The sequence below is a fragment of the Enhydra lutris genome, unplaced genomic scaffold (genome assembly GCF_002288905.1).
Source record: "Enhydra lutris kenyoni isolate GAN:26980312 unplaced genomic scaffold, ASM228890v2 scaffoldscaffold1, whole genome shotgun sequence".
Classification (NCBI taxonomy): domain Eukaryota; kingdom Metazoa; phylum Chordata; class Mammalia; order Carnivora; family Mustelidae; genus Enhydra; species Enhydra lutris.
The window spans coordinates 104,357,645-104,376,737 of NW_019154085.1; the positions used below are offsets into that span (position 1 = coordinate 104,357,645).

Below are 19,093 nucleotides of genomic sequence, written 5' to 3' on the forward strand. Positions count from 1 at the left end.
TTATATCCAATTTAATGATTGCCCCTTCCCTCATTCTCATTTTGATAGGAATTTGGTGGTGGTTTGTTCTTTTAATCTTTACTTTTTCCTCTTCACTCTTGTACTTACTGTCAGAAGAAAGAGGAAAGGGGCAGTTTTACTTGCATGATGCTATTGTAACCCAGCATGGTGTCCTGGCCTGTAAATAGGTGCTATCTCTTTTGTGCTAGACTCTAATATGTGTTTTTTTTTTTTTTTTCCCAAAGGCCCTCATAGAACTGATCACTTCCCCACATAGACAGGATACCTCATATTTCACCTTTGACAAAACTCTTCTTTCCTTTATTCCCTGCTCAGCTCTAGTTCAAGTACACTTGTAGGGGCGCCTGGATGGCTCAGTCGTTTGGGTGACTGCCTTCGGGTCTTGTCGTAAGGCTCCCTCCTTAATGGGGAGCCAGTTTCTCCCTCTGCCTGACACTCCCCCTGCTTGTGCTCGCTCTCTCTCCCTCTGACAAATAAATAAATAAAATCTTAAAAAAAAAAGTACACTTGTATTGTGTGGGTCATCTTACCTTGGTACATTTTGTCTCATGGGTGGAGTTTCATTGAATGGGCTTTAAGCAGGACTTCTACCTGGCCCAAGGGAACACAAGCATTTTTTTTTCCCTCTCAACTTTTTGTTTTGGAAAACTCAAACCCACAGAAAAATTGAAAGAATGGTGGATGAATAGCCATATGCCTTACCCCTAGGTTTTCTACCCGTTAATATTTTGCCTGTTTGCTAACATTTATTTTCTCGGCTGAAGTAATTGAGAGGATCATAATGCGGACATTATTTAGTACATCCCTAAATACTTCAGCATGTATGTCCAAAAATCAGACATTCTTGTACATATTTATCACACTCAAACAATGATTTGGTACTATCATCCAATATATAGGTAGTACTCAGATTTTCCCAAATGTTTCAATAAATGCCGTGTATAGCTGTTTCCTTGATTGAAGATCCAATCAAGATTAGTTTTTTTTTTAATTTAATTTATTTATTTATTTTAGAGAGAGGTGGAGAGAGCAGGAGAGAGACACACGCAGACTCCACGATGAGCATAGAGCCCAAAGCAGGGCTCGATCTCATGATCCTGAGATCATAACTCAAGCTGAAATCAAGAGTCGGATGTTTAACTCACTGAGTCACCCAGTTGTACCTTGTCCAACTTCTGGTCTTTTTTCTCCATGTTATTAAGGGTGGCTCCAGTCAACCCACTGAGTTTAGACTGCTCCATGCTGAAGGAAATATATGCCCCGCGTGGGAAATATATTTATATATGCTTCTAAACTTACAGATTCATGTATCAGATAAGTCCCCGTGCTTTTGACATAAGCCTAATTTCTGATGTTCAGCACTACTACAAAGTAAGATGCCATTCTCTTCTTTCACAGGTTCTTAAAGAGTTTCCATTTACCTGATGTGATTTTCTAAGGCCCTACTCTCTTGGGGAGAAGAAGAGAAAAGTTAGGGTGTACTTGCATCCTTCGAGTTTTCTTACAGAATGTTTTTGTTTATTTGTCTTTTATGGTCTCAATAATGTGGCGTTCTCAGGTTCTTTTTTAGTAAGTCCTGCTCAGATCTTTAGAATGTGAGATGTATTAATTCTCTAGGACTGCCATTACAAGTGGGTGACAACCAGAAATTTTGTCTCACAGTTCTAGAGGCTAGCAGTCCAAGAGATCAAGGTGTAGTAGACAAGATTGCTTGCTTCTGGGAGCTATGAGAAAGAATTTGTTGCATGCCTCTCACTTGTTTCTGGTGGTTGCTGACAGTCCTTGGATTGCAGAAGTATCACCCACTGTATGCTTTCATCTTCGTGTGGTGCTCTCCTTGTGTGGGTATCTGTGTCCCAAGTTTCCTCCTTTTGTAAGGATGTTAGTCCTATTCAGTTAAGTATTTACCCTACTCTGTGGTATGATTTCATCCCAACTTAACTAATTATATCTGCAGTGATCCTGTTCCCAAATAAAATCACATTCTGAGGTACTGGGTGTTAGGACTTTAACAAGAAATTGGGTCTGGGACACATATATTGGGTACTTTTTAATCTCTGTTCTTTAGAAATTCTGTGACAATTCAATATCCTTATATAGATGGGCTTTATTTAATTACATGTGAATGGTTTTTTTCTTAGTTTTGTATGTCAGACTGAATATCTGTGTCCCCCCCAAAAGTCCGTATGTTGAGAATTAATCCCCAGTGTGATGGTATTTGGAGGTGAGGTTTTTAGGAGGTGATAAGGTCATGAAGGTGAAGCCCTCATGAATGGGATTAGTGTCCAGAGAGATCCCTCATGCACTCCTCTTGTATGAGGATATACTAAAAAAAAAAAAAAAAAAAAAAAAAGGTCTCTGAACTAGAAAGCCAGCCTTCATTAGACACCAAATCTGCCAGTACCTATTCTTGGATTTCCCAGCTTTTAGAACTGTGAGAAATAAATTTGTTGTTGATAAGCCACACAGTCTATGTTATTTATGTTACAGAAGCCTGAATGGACTAAGGCATATAAGGTGTAGTTAAAAAAACTTCTGTCATGTGTTCATGTTGGAACCATAGGAAATGAATTACCACGAGTTATCACCATCTTTTGTCTAAAAACTTTGCTATCCACATCTTTAAAGTTTTTATTTATTTATAAAGATTATTTTTGAGAGTGTTTGTGCGCATGAGTGTGGGGAGGGGCAGGAGGAGAGGGAGAGACTCTCAAGTAGACTCTGCACTGAATGCAGAGCCTGACATGGGGCTCAGTCTCACAACCCTGAGATCATGACCTGAGCTGAAACCAAGAGTCGGATGGTTAACCGACTGAACTATCAAGTGCACCCATGTCTTTAAAAATTTATGATGAAAATTTCAAAATTACATGAAGTATAGAGAATATATAAGGAACTGCAATATGTTCATTAATCAGCTTCAACAAATTCTAATATTCCAGTATTTTTGTTGCTTCTGTTCTTCTATCACCACTGTCACCTCTTCTTTTGATGATGTTATTTAAAAAAAAAAACACAACCAAAAAACCACAAGTGACACTGATTCACTCTTAGGGAAGATAACAATTGGAACAATGGAAAAAGACTTAAAAACAAGCTAATGAGATGGTTTTACACTAAAAGGCTTTTATTGTTTCAGTGTTAAAGATGAACAATGCCCAAATGCCTTTGCTCCAGTGGTTTCAAATTAGTGCTAGCCAAGAAATCCTTTGAATTAAACCTGCCTGGAATTCTAAATAAACATCCATAAGAACATCATTGTGAGGAGACCAAAAGAACACCACTGTTTCCATACCCATAGATAAGTCACATGTGTCTGGAATCCTTTGGGGTCTGTAGAACACATTTTGAAAACCAAGATAAAGTGGTTTGTCCAAAGTTGTAGAGCTGGGTGGTTGCAGAGATAGGACAGGGACACAGATCTCTTGTACAGAAATTCTCTTTGTTCTTACTACCTCTTTTAATAGTTTTTAAAAGAATTATTGTTTTACTTGGATCCCAGACACAAGATATGTGAGTGAAACATGGATTTCATTCTTGTAGGAAAAGTTGGAGCCTTCTAAACAATGGTAGTTCCTTTGCTTTGCTCTAACTCAGTATTAGATGAAAAAAAAAAATGATCTAAGCTTTGAGTTTTCCTACAGCAGAGGAATTGGGTTGAGAGTCTCCGGTTCTTTAAAAAAACAGTACATTTAGAATACGTTGGGTTTCTAAATGGAATTGTTTTCTTCATTTTAGTTTCTTGTTCATTGCTAGTATATAGATACACAGTTGATTTTTATTTATTGATCTTATATCTTGTACTTTTGCTGAGCTAGATAATGTCTAGTTTCTAAATTCTGAGTTTAGCTAAGGTTTTTTTTTTCACTTTTTTGAGACATTTTAAAATATTATAAAATTCATTTACTGTTAAGTGTACAATTTCATTATATTTAGAAATGTATGGAATTGTACAGTCATCACTACAGTCCAGTTCTGGAATATTTTCATCATCCCAAAAAGTTCCCTTGTACTGGTCTACACTTAAATAATGCTCCTACCTTCCCATTCCGTCAGGCAGCCACTGATCTGCTTTCAGTTTCTATAATTGCCTTTTCTAGACATTTCATATAAATGGAATTATACAGTATGCAGAGGTTTATATCTGACTTCCTCATCTAACATAATATGTTGCTTTTTTTTTAAGGATACTATTTTTATTATTTTTACTTATTTTTAGAAAGAGGGAGGGGGGAGGGGCAGAGGTAGAGAAAAGAGAGCATCTTAGGCAGGTTCCATGCCGAGAGCAGAGCCCAACATGGGGCTCAATCTCAACCCTGAGATCAAGCTGAAATCAAGAGTCAGATGCTTAACCAGCTGAGCCACTGAGGTGTGCCTAAGGGTGTTTTGAGATTCATCCATGGATCTTAGTCTGTTCCTTTTAATTGCCAAGTAATAGTCCATCGTATGGATATACACATTTTGTTTATCTGTTCACAAGTTGGTGGAAATTTGGATTGTTTCTTTGGGCTACTATGAATAATGTTATGAACATTCCTGTATATGTCTTTTTGTGGACATAAGGTATCATTTCTCTTGGATAGACTCCTAGGAGGAAAATTGCTGGATTGTATGATATATTTACATTTTAACTTTTTGAGGTATTGGCAAACTGTTTTCCAGAGTGGAAATACATGAGGGTTCCAGTATTTCCACATCCTCTCTAACACTTGTTATTTTGTCTTTTTTATTATAGCCACTGTAATGAGTGAATTGTGGTATCTCATTGCGGTTTTGATTTGCATTTTCCTGAGGGCTGGTGATAATTGAGAATCTTTTCATGTGCTTATCAGCAATTTGTATATTGTCTGGAGAAAGGTCTATTCAGCCTTTTGCCCATTTTTATATGGGTTACTTGTCTTTTTATTATTATAAGAGTTCTTTTTATATTTTGGATTCTTGTCCTTTATCAGATTTATCATTTGTAAAAATTTTCTACTAATCTTTGCCTTCTGTTTTCACTTCCATATTGTATCTTTTTTTTAAGATTTTATTTATTTTATTTGAGAGACAGTGCATGCAAGCAGAGGGAGGGGCAGAAGTAGAGGGTGGAGAGAGAGACTCTTAAGTCTCTGGAGTCTCTCAGACTCCCTGCTGAGCACAGAGCCCTATGTGGGGCTGGATCTCATGACCCTGAGATCATGACCCAAGCTGAAACCAAGAGTTGGATATTTAATCAGTTGAGCCATCAAAGCACCACCCCCCTCCCCCATATAGTGTCTTTTGAAACTCAAACATTTTATTGTGATAAAGTCCAGCTTATCAAGTTTTTTTCTTTTATGGATTGTACCTTTGGTGTCATATCCTAAGAACATTTTGCCACCTCAAACTCAAAATATTTTTTCCTGTATGTTTTCATGAAATATTTGCAGTTTTAGCTCTTAATGCTTAGGACTGTTATCCATTTTGATTTAATTTTTATGTATGGTGTGAGGTAAAGGTCTAACTTCATTTGCATATATATTTAGTTGTCTGGCAGCATTTTTAAAAAAGATTATTCTTTTCTCCATTGATTTGTGCTGGCAAAAATCAATCAAAAATGTAAGAAATTCTGAGCTCTTAATTCTTTTCTGTTGATTCTCATGTCTATCTTTGTGTTGGTACCACTCTGTCTTGGTTACTGGGACTTACAGTAAGTTTTTAAATCAGGTGGTGTATATCCTCCAACTCTTATTATTTTTTTCAAAAGATATTCTAGCTTTTTTGAGTTTCTATATAAATTTTAGGATTGGCTTATCAGTTTCTACCCAAAAAAAAAAAAATCCTGCTGGAAATTAGATCTTGAATGCATTAAGTTTGTAGATCAATTTGGAAAGAATTCCTATCTTGACAATGTTAGTGTTCCACTTCATGCACATGAAATGTCTTTTCATTTATTTAGATCACCATTAATTTATTTATTATAGTTTTAAGTATACAAGTCCTGCCTGTCCTTTATTAAATTTATTAAGTTTTTATTTTTTGTGATACTGTAAATGGAATTGTTTTAATTTCAACTTCCTGTTTTTCATTGCATAGTATACAGATATACTTGATTTTTGTATGTTGATCTTGTATCCTTCAACTTTGCTGAACTTATTTAATACTTTCTAGGACTCTAGGAAATCTAGGATTCTGTCATCTACATGTAAAAACCTCTTTTTTTTTAACCTCTTCCTTTCCAGCCTGGGTACCCTTGATTTACTTTTCTTTTCTATTCTTTTCCTTTTTTTTTTTTCTCTTACTCCATTAAGTTAGAACCTTTAGTACAGTGTTGAGCAGAATTTTCTGTCTTATGGAAGAAAACATTCAGTCATTCCGTCATTAAATATGATCTTAGTTGTTGGTATTTTGTAAGTGCCTTTATCAGATTAAGGATGTTTTATCTATTCCTTTTTTGTTAAAGAGTTTTTACCATGAATGCTGTTGAATTTGTCAAATGCATTTTCTGCCTCTGTTGAGATGATCATGTGTTTTTCTTCTGCTAATATGATATATTACCTTAATTGATTTTGGAATGTTAAACCAACTCTGTTTTCCTTGGGTAAATTCCACTTGGTCATGGTGGCCAATCCTTTTTATTTCTTACTTAACTTCTTTTTATGTCTTTGGCATGGTTCAGTATTAAGGTAGTAATGGTCTCCTAGAATGAGTCAGGGAATGTTACCTCTTCCTCTGTTTCTGAAATAGTTTGTTGAAGACTGATATAATTTATTCTTTTAAATATTTGATAGCATTTACCAGGGAAGTCATTTGGGCCTGAGTTTTTCTTTGTGAGATTTTTAATTACTAATTCAGTTTCTTATATGTATCTATTCAGATTTTGTGTGTTCTGTAGTAAGCTTTGGTCATTTGTACCTTTCAAGGAGTTTTTCCTTATTATCTAAGTTGTTGAACGTATTGGTGTAAAGTTTCTAATGTTGCCTTATGCCATTTTATTTATTTATTTTAAAGTAAGCTCTACAGCCAACATGGGGCTTGAACTCACGACCCCAAGATCAAGAGCTACATGCTCCACTGACTAAGCCAACCAGATGCCCCTCTTACACCTTTTTAATGTATGTAGGATCTATAATGATGTCACCTTTCTCATTTCCTGATACTAGTAAATAAATATTATTTTTTTCCTTACCAGTTTAGCTAGAGGTTATCAATTACGTTAAGCTTCTCAAAGAACTAGCTCTTGGTTTAATTCGTTTTCTCTATTTTCTTTTGATACTTATTATTTTCTACCTTCCTCTTCTTTTGCATTTAATTTGTTCATCTCTTTGTAGTTTATCAAAGTATAAGCTTAGGTCACTGATTTCCCAAGAGAATTTCCTTCTTTTCAAATATAGATATTTAGTACTATAAATAATTCCACTAAGTATTACTTTAGTGGGATCCTACAAATTTGAATATGTTATGCTTTCATTTTTATTTAATTCAAAATACTTTTCAAGTCTTCCCTTTGGAATCTTTTTTGAGCCATTTGTTATTTAGCAATACCTTATAATAGTTTCCAAATATTTGAGGATTTTCCAAGTATCTTTCTGTTTTGGATTTCTAATTTAATTCTGTTCTGGTCAAAGAACATACGTTATATTTTATATGACTTGAATCCTTTTGAATCTATTGAATCTTATTTTATGGCCCAGAATATGGTCTTAATGGTTATTCTGTTTGCACTTGAGAAAAACATGTATTTTGCTGTATTGGATGTAGTGTTCTATAAATGTTAATTAGGTGAAGTTGTGGTTAGTGTTGTTCAAGTCTATTATATTCTTGCTGATTTTCTGCTTGGTTGTTCTATTAGTTATTGAAATGGAGTATTGAAATCTCTAATTGTAATTACTGATTTATCCCATTACTCTTTGTAGGTCTTTGAGTTTTGGCTTCATGTATTTTGAAGCTTTGTCATTAAGTTCATAAATATTTAGTATTGTTCTCTGGATTGAAGGACTCCTTTATCCTGCTGCAATGATCATCTTCATGTTAAATACTGTTCTCTGCTCTGAACTCTACTCTGATATCAATATATTTAGTCAGGTTTTCTTTCAACTAGTGTTAGCTTGATATATCTTTTTCTATCTTTTTATTTTCATTTTTTTAATTTTTATTTTAAAATTTCTTTTTATTTTTAATCTCTTTGTTTCTTCATACTTAAATTGTTTAGATAGGCAGTATATAATTGAATTTTCGTTTTCAAATGTTAAATGACAATCTCTGCACTTAAATATTAGTGTGTTAGACCATTTCCATGTATTGTGATTATTGCTATGATTAAGTTTGTCATCTTTGTTGTTTCCTCTTTGTCCCATGTTTCTTATTCCTGTCTTCCTCTCTTTCTGCCTTCTTTTTCATTAATCAGGTTTTTTAAAAAAATTCCATTTATGTCTTTTCTTCAGTCCTAATCTATAACTCTTTGTATTTTTGTTTTGTGTTGTTTTGTTTTTGCTTTAATGATTGCATTAGTGTAAACAACTTACCACAGTCTACATTTAAGGGATATTATACCGTTTCATATATAGTATAAGAACCTTACTGTAGGGTACTTACATTTCTACTCCCTAGTCATAGGATTGTGCCGCCTTTATCACAGTTTTATTTTAGGACATTTTTGTCCCCCTAGGAGAAACCCCATACCCTTTAGCAATTGTTTTGAACAGTTGCTATTCACTCTTGCAGGGAAGGCATCTCCTACCCTAAATACTACAAAATGGCTGAACATACAACCCCCAACACTGGACAGATGAGATAGACAGCAATTTGTTAGTCATATATATTCATAGCTCAAGGGAGGGGAAAACCTTACAACATACAGGGCCATGTAGGAGTTCTACTTGGGGGCACAGTGAATAAGCATGAGCTGAAGGAGGCAGGCTTTATAGTAACATGAGGATGAGGTGACCTCTGGTTTCCACCAGAAGATGTGATTGCTTGTTTGAATAATTTCACAGGCTGGCAGGGAAGTAAAATTCATTAAGAACCAGGTAGAATACAGCTGGTATAGTTAGATGGAGAACTTTTCTCTTCTTTTTTAAGATTTTGTTTCTAAGTAATCTCTACACCCAGTGTGGGGCTCAAACTCAAACCCCAAGATTAAGAGTCACATGCTCTACTGCCTGAGCCAGCCAGGTGCCTGGGGATCTTTTCCACTGGATGGGAGTGAGGGGGTGGGGGGACCGTATCTGGTAAGAGCAGGGGAGTGCATTTGGGGCCCTGTGAGGCCCAAAGTGTCAAGACAGCACTTAATATTGAATCTTAATTTCATGGCTTACACCACAGCAATCAGTCTGCATTCTGCCCTGATTCCTCCTCCAGCCTCTGGCAGCCACAAATCTACTTCCAGTCTTTATGGATTTGCCTGTCCTGGACATCTCATGTAAATTGACTCATAGATCGTATTTTGTGTCTGGCCTTTTCCCTTTAACGTCATGTTTTCAAGGGTGATCCATGTTGTAGCATGCGTCAGTACTAAACACCTTTTTATTGCTGGTTAGTATTCCCTTCTATGGTTATACAACATTTTATTTCTCCATTCCTAGTTGATGGGCGTTTGAGTTGCTTCCACTTTTTGGCTGTAATGTATAATACTGCTGTGAACATTTGTGTACACATTTTTTGGTGGACATATGTTTTTGTTTTCCTTTGGTATATGCCTAACTTTTTTTTTGTATTTTAAATAGGGTTTTGGTTTTTGGTTTTTGTTGGCTATAAAATTTGGGTTGATATTTTCTTCTTTCAGTGATTTCAAGATGTTCCCCTTCTGCCCTCCAGCATGTATTACTCCTGATGAGAAATCTGCTGTCATCTTTATATTTATTCCTTTGAACATATAATGTCTTAGGCTGCTTTCAAGATTTTCTTTTTATCATTGGTTTAAAGCAGTTTGATTATGATGTGCTTAGGTGAGTTTCCTTCATATTGCTTGTGTTTAGGGTTTTTTAAAGTTTCTAGGATATGTGGGTTTATTTGTTTCACCAACTTTGGGAAAACTTCAGCCATTATTTCCTTAAAAATTTATTTGGTTCCATTCCCACTTTGGGATTCAAGTTATTCACACAGTACACTGCTTGAAGTTGTCCCACAGCTAATTGATATTCTTTTCATTTTGGGGGGATTCTTTTTTCTTCTGTGTGTTTTATTTTGTATAATTTCTATTGCTGTGCTTTCAAATTCAAATACCTTTTCTAATGTCAAATCTGCTGTCAATCCTAGTCAATATATTTTTCATCTCCATGCTCTCAAGAAGTTTGATTTGGGTCTCTTATTATATTTTCTATGTCTCTGCTTAACTTTGTGAACATATGGAATGCAGAATGTCTTTCTCTGCTAATTCTGATGTTAGTTTCTATTGATTGATTATTCTCTTAAATACAGGATATCTTTTTTCTGCCTCTTTGCATTCTGGTAATTTTTCAGTATACACTGAAAAATATTTTCTGATTTTGTGAAATTTACTTTGTTGGATGCTAGATAATTTTATAGTCCTCTAAATCTTCTTGAGCTTTGTTTTAGGATGCAGTTACTACTTGGAAACAGTTTGGTCCTTTCAGGTCTTCCTTTTATGATGTGTTAGGTGGGCCTGTTGCCATTATTCTCCACTACTGAGGCAAGATCTTTCTGAATATTCAGTGCCTTGTGAATTATATGTTTTTACAGTGTGGGAACAGGCACTGTGGCCCATTGTGAGTGCCACTAGTTCTTTTCCCAGCCAAAGGGAGAGAGGAAATCCTGTTGGATGATTCATTCCCCAGCCTAAGGGAGTTTCCTCACATGTATTCTCTGTTGCTCTGCTGAATACTTGCTGGGGACCCTCTGCAGATCATCAGGATTCTCTCCTTGAAGTGCTGCTCTCTCCCTTCTGGTGCTTTATCTCCCTTAGTCTTTCTAGATTCTCAGTTAAGGGACTCCTCCGTGTTCTGCCTCATTTCACCTTTTCGGGACCACTGTATGGAAATTCTCTCAAGGCTGTCATAGGGCTTACCTTTTTTGTTTCCTGAATCTGTTATCTGATGTCTAAATATCTTGAAAATAATTTTTTTTTTTTTACCCCTTAGGTTATTTTAGGGCGGAGGGGATGGATGCTAAATCTTGTCCCTTTTGCACCATTTTTGGCTGAAAAGAAGTCTGCCCAAAAGGTTTTGACAGATAACTAAACCAGTTGGGATGCAACCTCTTACATGGACTTTTTTTCCCCCAACAGGTATTTTTGTTAGTATTTAAATTCATGATAAATTTCTCGGTCTAAGTTAGTCTTCTTTCACCCTTACAGCTTGCCTCTGAATATTGATTTGCTAGATAGTCCAGAATTACTGGAAACAACCATTGATGATGTAATTGGGGCACCTGACACTCTGGAAATACCCCAAGCGCCAGATGAAGTTAACATAGTCACCAGACAAACTGGATTGGAAGGAACTAAAGAGGAATGCGGGAGTAAGTAAATGTTCTATGTGACATCAGGGACAACTTTATTTCACGTCTCTTTAAAATTAGCTATTTAAATCTGTTCTTTGAAGAATATTTTATGTAATAGTTGGATTTTAAAATTTAATGAAGAATAGTTATGTTTTCTTTTTGGCTTGAGGGTCCATCGAAATAGTTAAGAGTACACAATTAGGACGATTAAACATTTGTGTCATTTATAAGTCAATAAGCATTCATGAATTTTCAAACTTGCTTTGTACTGTTTCTTGGATGAAAATTAAGAGAAAAAAGATTTCCTTAAGGATTTTCTATATAGCACAGGATTTAATAAATGTTTGGATATTCCTTTGGCTCCTAGAAAGTATTTTGTTATTAATGAGGAGTATTGTTGCCCGGACCTGCAAAAATACACAATCCAGGAAGAGTGCTGTTTTTCTTAATCTTTTAAAAGATTAAAAGGGCCTATTCCAAGAAACAGAAGTGGAAGGAAAACGTCCAAACTCATTTTATGAGGCCAGCATCACCTTGATCCCAAAACCAGACAAGGATCCTATCAAAAAAGAGAATTACAGACCAATATCCTTGATGAGCACAGATGTGAAAATTCTCACCAAAATACTAGCCAGTAGGATCCAAACAGTATATTAAAAGGATTATTCACCAAGACCAAGTGGGATTTATTCCGGGGCTTCAAGGTGGTTCAACATCCGCAAATCAATCAATGTGATACAATACATTAATGAAAGAACAAGAACCATATGATACTCTCAATAGATGCTAAAGAAGCATTTGACAAAGTACATCATACCTTCCTGATCAAAACTCTTCAAAGTGTAGGGATAGAGGGCACATACCTCAATATTATCAAAGCCATCTATGAAAAACCCACCACAAATAGCATTCTCAGTGGAGAAAAATTGAAAGCTTTTCCGCTAAGGTCAGGAACACGGCAGGGATGTCCATTATCACCACTGCTATTCAACATAGTACTAGAAGTCCTAGCCTCAGCAATCAGACAACAAAAAGAAATTAAAGGCATCCAAATCGGCAAAGAAGAAATCAAACTATCACTCTTTGCAGATGATATGATACTATATGTGGAATACCCAGAAGACTCCACTCCAAAACTGCTAGAATTTGTACAGGAATTCAGTAAAGTGTCAGGATTTAAAATCAATGCACAGAAATCAGTTGCATTTCTTTATACCACCAACAAGACAGAAGAAAGAGAAATTAAAGAGTCAATCCCATTTGCAGTTGCACCCAAAACCATAAGATACCTAGGAATAAACCTAAACAAAGAGGCAAAGAATCTATACTCAGAAAGCTATAAAGTACTCATGAAAGAAATTGAGGAAGACACAAAGAAATGGAAAAATGTTCCATGCTCCTGGATTGGAAGAACAAATATTGTGAAAATGTCTATGCTACCTAAAGCAATTTACACATTTAATGCAATCCCTATAAAAATCCCATCCATTTTTTCAAATATTTGAAAAATATCATATTTTTTCAAATAATGCTAAAATTTATATGGAACCAGAAAAGACCTCGAATGCCCAAGGAATATGGAAAAAGAAAGCCAAAGTTGGTGGCATCACAATTCCAGACTTCAAGCTCTATTACAAAGCCGTCATCATTAAGACAGTATGGTACTGGCACAAAAACAGACATATAGATCAATGGAACAGAATAGAGGGCTCAGAAATAGACCCTCAACTCTATGGTCAACTAATCTTCGACAAAGCAGGAAAGAATATCCAATGGAAAAAAGGCAGCCTCTTCAACAAATGGTGTTGGGAAAATTGGACAGCCACATGCAGAAAAATGAAATTGGACCATTTCCTTACACCACATATGAAAATAGACTCAAAATGGATGAAGGACCTCAATGTGAGAAAGGAATCCATCAAACAGCCTCTTGGACCTCAGCCACAGCAAATTCTTCCTAGGAACATCGCCAAAGGCAAGGGAAGCAAGGGCAAAAATGAACTATTGGGATTTCATCAAGATTAAAAGCTTTTGCACAGCAAAGGAAACAGTTAACAAAACCAAAAGACAGCTGACAGAATGGGAGAAGATATTCGCAAACGACATATCAGATAAAGGGCTAGTATCCAAAATCTGTAAAGAGCTTAGCAAACTCAACACCCAAAGAACAAATAATCCAATCAAAAAATGGGCAGAGGACATGAACAGACATTTCTGCAAAGAAGACATCCAGATGGCCTACAGACACATGAAAAAGTGCTCCACATCACTCGGCATTAGGGAAATACAAATCAAAACCACAATGAGATACCGTCACCTCACACCAATCAGAATTGCTAAAATTAACAAGTCAGGAAATGACAGATGCTGGCGAGGATGCGGAGAAAGGGGAACCCTCCTACCCTGTTGGTGGGAATGCAAGCTGATGCAACCACTCTGGAAAACAGTGTGGAGGTTCCTCAAAAAGTTGAAAATAGAGCTACCCTATGACCCAGCAATTGCACTACTGGGTATTTACCCTAAAGATACAAACGTAGTGATCCATCCGAAGGGGCATGTGCACCCGAATGTTTATAGCAGCAATGTCCACAATAGCCAAACTATGGAAAGAACCTAGATGTCCATCAACAGATGAATGGATAAAGAAGAGTGGTATATATATACAATGGAATACTGTGCAGCCATCAAAAGAAATGAAATCTTGCCATTTGCGATGACGTGGATGGAACTAGAAGGTATTATGCTTAGCGAAGTAAGTCAATCAGAGAAAGACAACTATCATATGATCTCCCTGATATGAGAAAGTGGCGATGCAACGTGGGGGGTTTGGGGGGTAGGAAAAGAATAAATGAAACAAGATGGGATCGGGAGGGAGACAAACCATAAGAGACTCTTAATCTCGCAGAACAAACTGAGGGTTGCTGGGGGTAGGGGGGGTCAGGAGAGGGTGGTGGGGTTCTGGACATTGGCAGGGGGTGTGTGCTGTTGGTGAGTGCTGTGAAGTGTGTAAACCTGGCGATTCACAGACCTGTACCCCTGGGGCTAAAAATACATTATATGTTTATAAAAAAATAAAAAAGTTAATAAGAAAAAAGATTGAAAGGGAACCGTAAATTGCATATTGAAAATTTCTATGTATTTGTGAATTTGGTTTGGTAATAAAGCATAAACTGCCGTTAAATAGGGCTTTCTATTGAATCTCAGTGTAATATGTGTTTATTTATCTATTTATTTAAAAGATTTTATTTATTTATTTATTTGACAGAGATCACAAGTAGGCAGAGAGGCAGGCAGAGAGAGAGGAGGAAGCAGGCTCCCTGCTGAGCAGAGAGCCCGATGCGGGCCTCAATCTCAGGACCCTGAGATCATGACCTGAGCTGAAGGCAGAGGCTTAACCCACTGAGCCACCCAGGCGCCCAATATGTGTTCATTTAAAAGCACCTCATATTTATGTGGCTATTGCCAATTTTGATTTTTTTTTTTTTAAATATTTTATTTATTTATTTGACAGGCAGAGATCACAAGTAGGCAGAGAGGCAGGCAGAGAGAGAGGAGAAAGTAGGCTCCCTGTTGAGCAGAGAGCCCAAAGCGGGGCTCGATCCCAAGACCCTGAGATCATGACCTGAGCCGAAGGCAGAGGCTTTAATCCACTGGGCCACCCAGGCGCCCCGCCAATTTTGATTTCTATCACTAAAGTCAGACACCGTCTTTAAACAACTTACAGGGAACTGCCAGTGAGTACGCTATTGTCTCTGAAGAGCATAGAGTATAGCAGTAGTATATAGAAATTTAGAAAGTGTTAATGAAAAGTTACTCCGTGCTTCAGGTTAATAGGACATGTTTAAGTACTACTGGTAATTGGCTTTAAAAATGTATTCCTTTTTTCCTTGAGTAATCAATACAAATAGTGAAGAAAATGTTCTTAGCCAGAAGCAGAACTAGGTTAATACAGAGTATTTCCAGGGTTAAAAATAAAATAATCTTTCTTATACAGGTGGCAATATTGATTTTGTATATATTCCATTTTGATTCCATTATACAAATGCAAAAAACAATTTTTCCTCTCTTTCAGTGATGCCATAGCATAGTGTTGGCAGACTGCATTTATTTAGTGTATACTTTCCAGGAAATTGTTTTGGTTTGGGAGAACATGGTAGAATGAACTTAGGAAGATGCCTAGGAAATAAAGGAGCAAGTAAGATGTAATAACTCCTTAAATAACTCTCTGATATATCAAAGAATTTATTTTATGATGCTTTATTGGTGAATCTTGGATCAGCAACTTCAAAGGATAGGGAAGCAGATTTAGAATCAGTATAGAGGAGACTTAAAAATCTCTCTGCCATGTATTGGAAGTAGATACCTGATAGTAAGTGAGCACCTCATTACAGAAGGTACTCAAGCAGAGCTTAAATGATATAAAAGTTGTGGCAGAAGAAATTACTGTGTAGTGTGGAGGTTTCATTAATAAGATTTACTGAGATTTATAATGTTTGTTCAAAGTCATTCAGTGAAAATGCTATTAAGAATTAAGGTCTTAGAATCCTGGTGTCCAATTTATTTCATATTTTCTTTTTGCTATAATGTCAAAATCCTGATTCACATGGGTAAGTAGTTATAAATAGTAACTTTTAAAAAAATAGCTTATCCTGTTATTTTAGGATTTTCCTCAGCAAACAGAAGTAGCACAGGAAGCTTTGTTTCAACCAGAAAATGCCCCCAAACCCAATATTTTAGGTTTTAAGTTTTGGGGTATTTATTGGCATAAGCTAAAGTATTTGTGGTCTCAACATCATCATGTTAAAATTTAGTATTGCATAATTTGAAGCATTAAGAAAACCAGGAAAAAAAAAAACCAGGAGATACAAATTAAGAATGTAAATGGAGGCACCTGGATGGCTCAGTTTGTTAATTGTCTCTTGATTTCGACTCAGGTCCTGATCTCACTTGAGATTGAGCTCCACACTGGGTGTGAGCCTGCTTAACATTCTCTCTCTGCCCCTCCTTCCTCCTCTCTTAAAAAAAAGATATGTAAACGAGTAGGAAAGATTTTGTGAAGATCAGTGTTGAATTTGTGATTCTCAGTTTTGTACATTAAAATTACCTGGAAAGTTTTAAGAACTACCAGTAACAGAAAACTACCTCTGGAAATTCTGTTATCATGGTTCTAGGATCAGCTCTGGGAATCAGTATTCCTTAAAACCTCCCCATCTGATTGTAATGTGTAGCCAAGAGAGGGATCCACTGAGTTAATTAATGGACACTTTTATAAGATCTTTTTGATCTTATTTGATTTTAAAGAGGAGCAAATGATTTCATAGCTTTTCCCTCCCTTTTACTGGGTTAAATAGGAATTACTATGCATTTAACAGCTTTTTTTGGTCAAGTAACAGTGTAAAAATTTAAACTCCTACTAAATCATCCCTGCATGATAAGATTATTAGAGTGGTTAATTTTTTTTTTTCTAAGATTTTATTTATTGAGTACCTGGGTGGCTCAGTTGGCTAAGCATCTGCCTTTGGCTCAGGTCATGATCCCAGGGTCCTGGGATCAAGTCCCACATTGGGCTCCCTGCTCCGTGGGGAGGCTGCGTATCCTTCTTGTTCCTTATTCCTCCCTCTACTTGTTCTCTCTCTCTCAAATAAATAAATAAAATCTTTCTAAAAAGATTTTATTTATTTATTTATTTATTTAAAAAATATTTTATTTATTTGAGAACGAGAATAAGTAGGGAAGGGCAGATGGAGAGGGAGAAGCAGGCTCCCCTGTGAACAGAGAGCCCAATGCAGGGCTTGATCCCAGAACCCCGGGATCATGATCTGACCCAAAGGCATACACTTAACCTACTGCACCACCCAGGCGCCCCCTAGAGTGGTTAATTATTTTTAAATAAAGTTCATTTAAAGCTGAATCATGTTTAATATATTATCTTTTCAATGGTTAGAGAAATTTATTTGTAATGTGTTTTGCAGCTGGGCAGAACATAATAAGACAAAAGGCTTGTCCTGCAAGCCTTTTGAAACATCTTTGAAACACCTTGTGTTTCAATACATACTCTGTTGAATCAGTGAATGAATAATGTATGTTCTTAATCTGTTTGCTCCACAGAACTGTAGTTTTAGGCAGTGTATATAGTTAAGGTCAAGGAAAGAAAGTGGCAAAGTACTGAAGTTTGGCAGGAGGAGCTTGTATTGTGGTTATGGAAGGATGGTGTCACAGGTGTTCTCTGCCTTTTCTTGGTATCTTTTGGCTAGTAAGCCTTCTTAACCAAACATGCTATTGAGGTTCCATAGCTAGTGGCTTTCTACACATGGTATAGATACAAGGCAGTATTCCTGTAATGTAGGTTAACTCTTAAATTAATAGTTATCTGGTTATAGAAAGAAAATATATTTATTTTCTACAGACTTACAGGTTATTCCATTTAATTGTTGGTAACTGGTATTGGAAAAACAAAACGTAAGTATATGCCCTCACACAGCTGTGACAGCCTGGCAGACTAAGAGGCCATGTTGCCATTTTTTTCCCAGCATTAAAAGAGGATTCACAGAAGCTCAAACACCTTGAAGTGGAAAGCAGTCCATTGCCAACTTCTCGTCCCAACGTTGATGTCAACATCAACAACCAGGTATTCATTTCTCCTTCATATACCTGCACACATCTCCAAACCTCCTAGAAATCCCTGCTTTTTCCAAAGCTGATACTTTCTCTTTTCTTTTTCTGGGAAATGTGTGTGTGCTGACTTCTTTCAGACATATTTCAAAGGCACAATTCTTGGATGTTCGGGAGGAAAGGAGGAAATTCGGGCAGTGATAGGAACTGTGAGGTCATCTCCTGAGTGTTTTCCAATATGTATGCAAAGAGTTGTGGCTGCTTTAAACTTATTATTTTGATTTAGCCCATCCTTTTCCTAATTCTGTTCAATAGGTATTGATGTAGTTGAAGGTGACAGCCTTTTAAAATTACAGAAGGATTTGAGACTTCCACTTGGGAGGCTCAGTTGGTTGAGCGTCTGACTCTTGGTTTCAGCTCAGGTCATGATCTCAGAGTCCTGGGATCAAACCCTGCACTAAGTGGGGAGTTTGCTTGAGATTCTCTCCTCTGCCTCAGTCCCTTGCCTCTGCCCCCATGCCCCGTGTGCACACTCTCTATCTCTCGCTCACTCAAATAAATAAAAATAAAATTGCAGAAGGATTTCTTTGAAAAGTAGCTGCTCTGTCATTAACAGGAAGAGAATGGAACTTAAGATGCTTCAGCTTTGTCCTTCATAACTTTCACCACCCTTTGCCCTTCGAATTTTAGGTGTGGGGTAGGGGGGTGTATACCAATTTAACCAATTAAACTTCAGTTAATTGCTTGAGTGTAATTTAAAATTTTTGTTAAATAGCTTATAGGAATAATTGAAGTAAATAGAATGAGATAAAAATAATTCATTGTATCTGCTACTAGATGTCCCTACTAAGTGGAAGAGTAAATTTTAGATAATGATCTAGAGACACCCTTTTTTCCCTATATATAGACAACAGATAACATGGATCTGTTGAATGAACTTTGTGATTTTAAAGAGGAAAAGGGACCAGCTGGTTTGCAGTGTTGTTTCATCCTTGGATAACTAACTGGAATTTATTCAGAGGCCAGTGTGATGTAAAGT

General features: G+C 36.5%; 1 protein-coding gene across 3 annotated transcripts in view; it reads left to right on the top strand.

Annotated features, from left to right (window-relative positions):
* Window positions 1-19,093, top strand: part of LOC111157755 (erythrocyte membrane protein band 4.1 like 5) — a 145,576-nt gene that overhangs the window by 97,876 nt on the left and 28,607 nt on the right. For all 3 annotated transcript variants that reach the window (XM_022519415.1, XM_022519499.1, XM_022519582.1), the window contains exons 17-18: window positions 11,297-11,460; window positions 17,973-18,070. In XM_022519415.1, coding sequence (XP_022375123.1) covers window positions 11,297-11,460; window positions 17,973-18,070 — 262 coding nt within the window. The remainder of the gene's footprint in view (window positions 1-11,296; window positions 11,461-17,972; window positions 18,071-19,093) is intronic.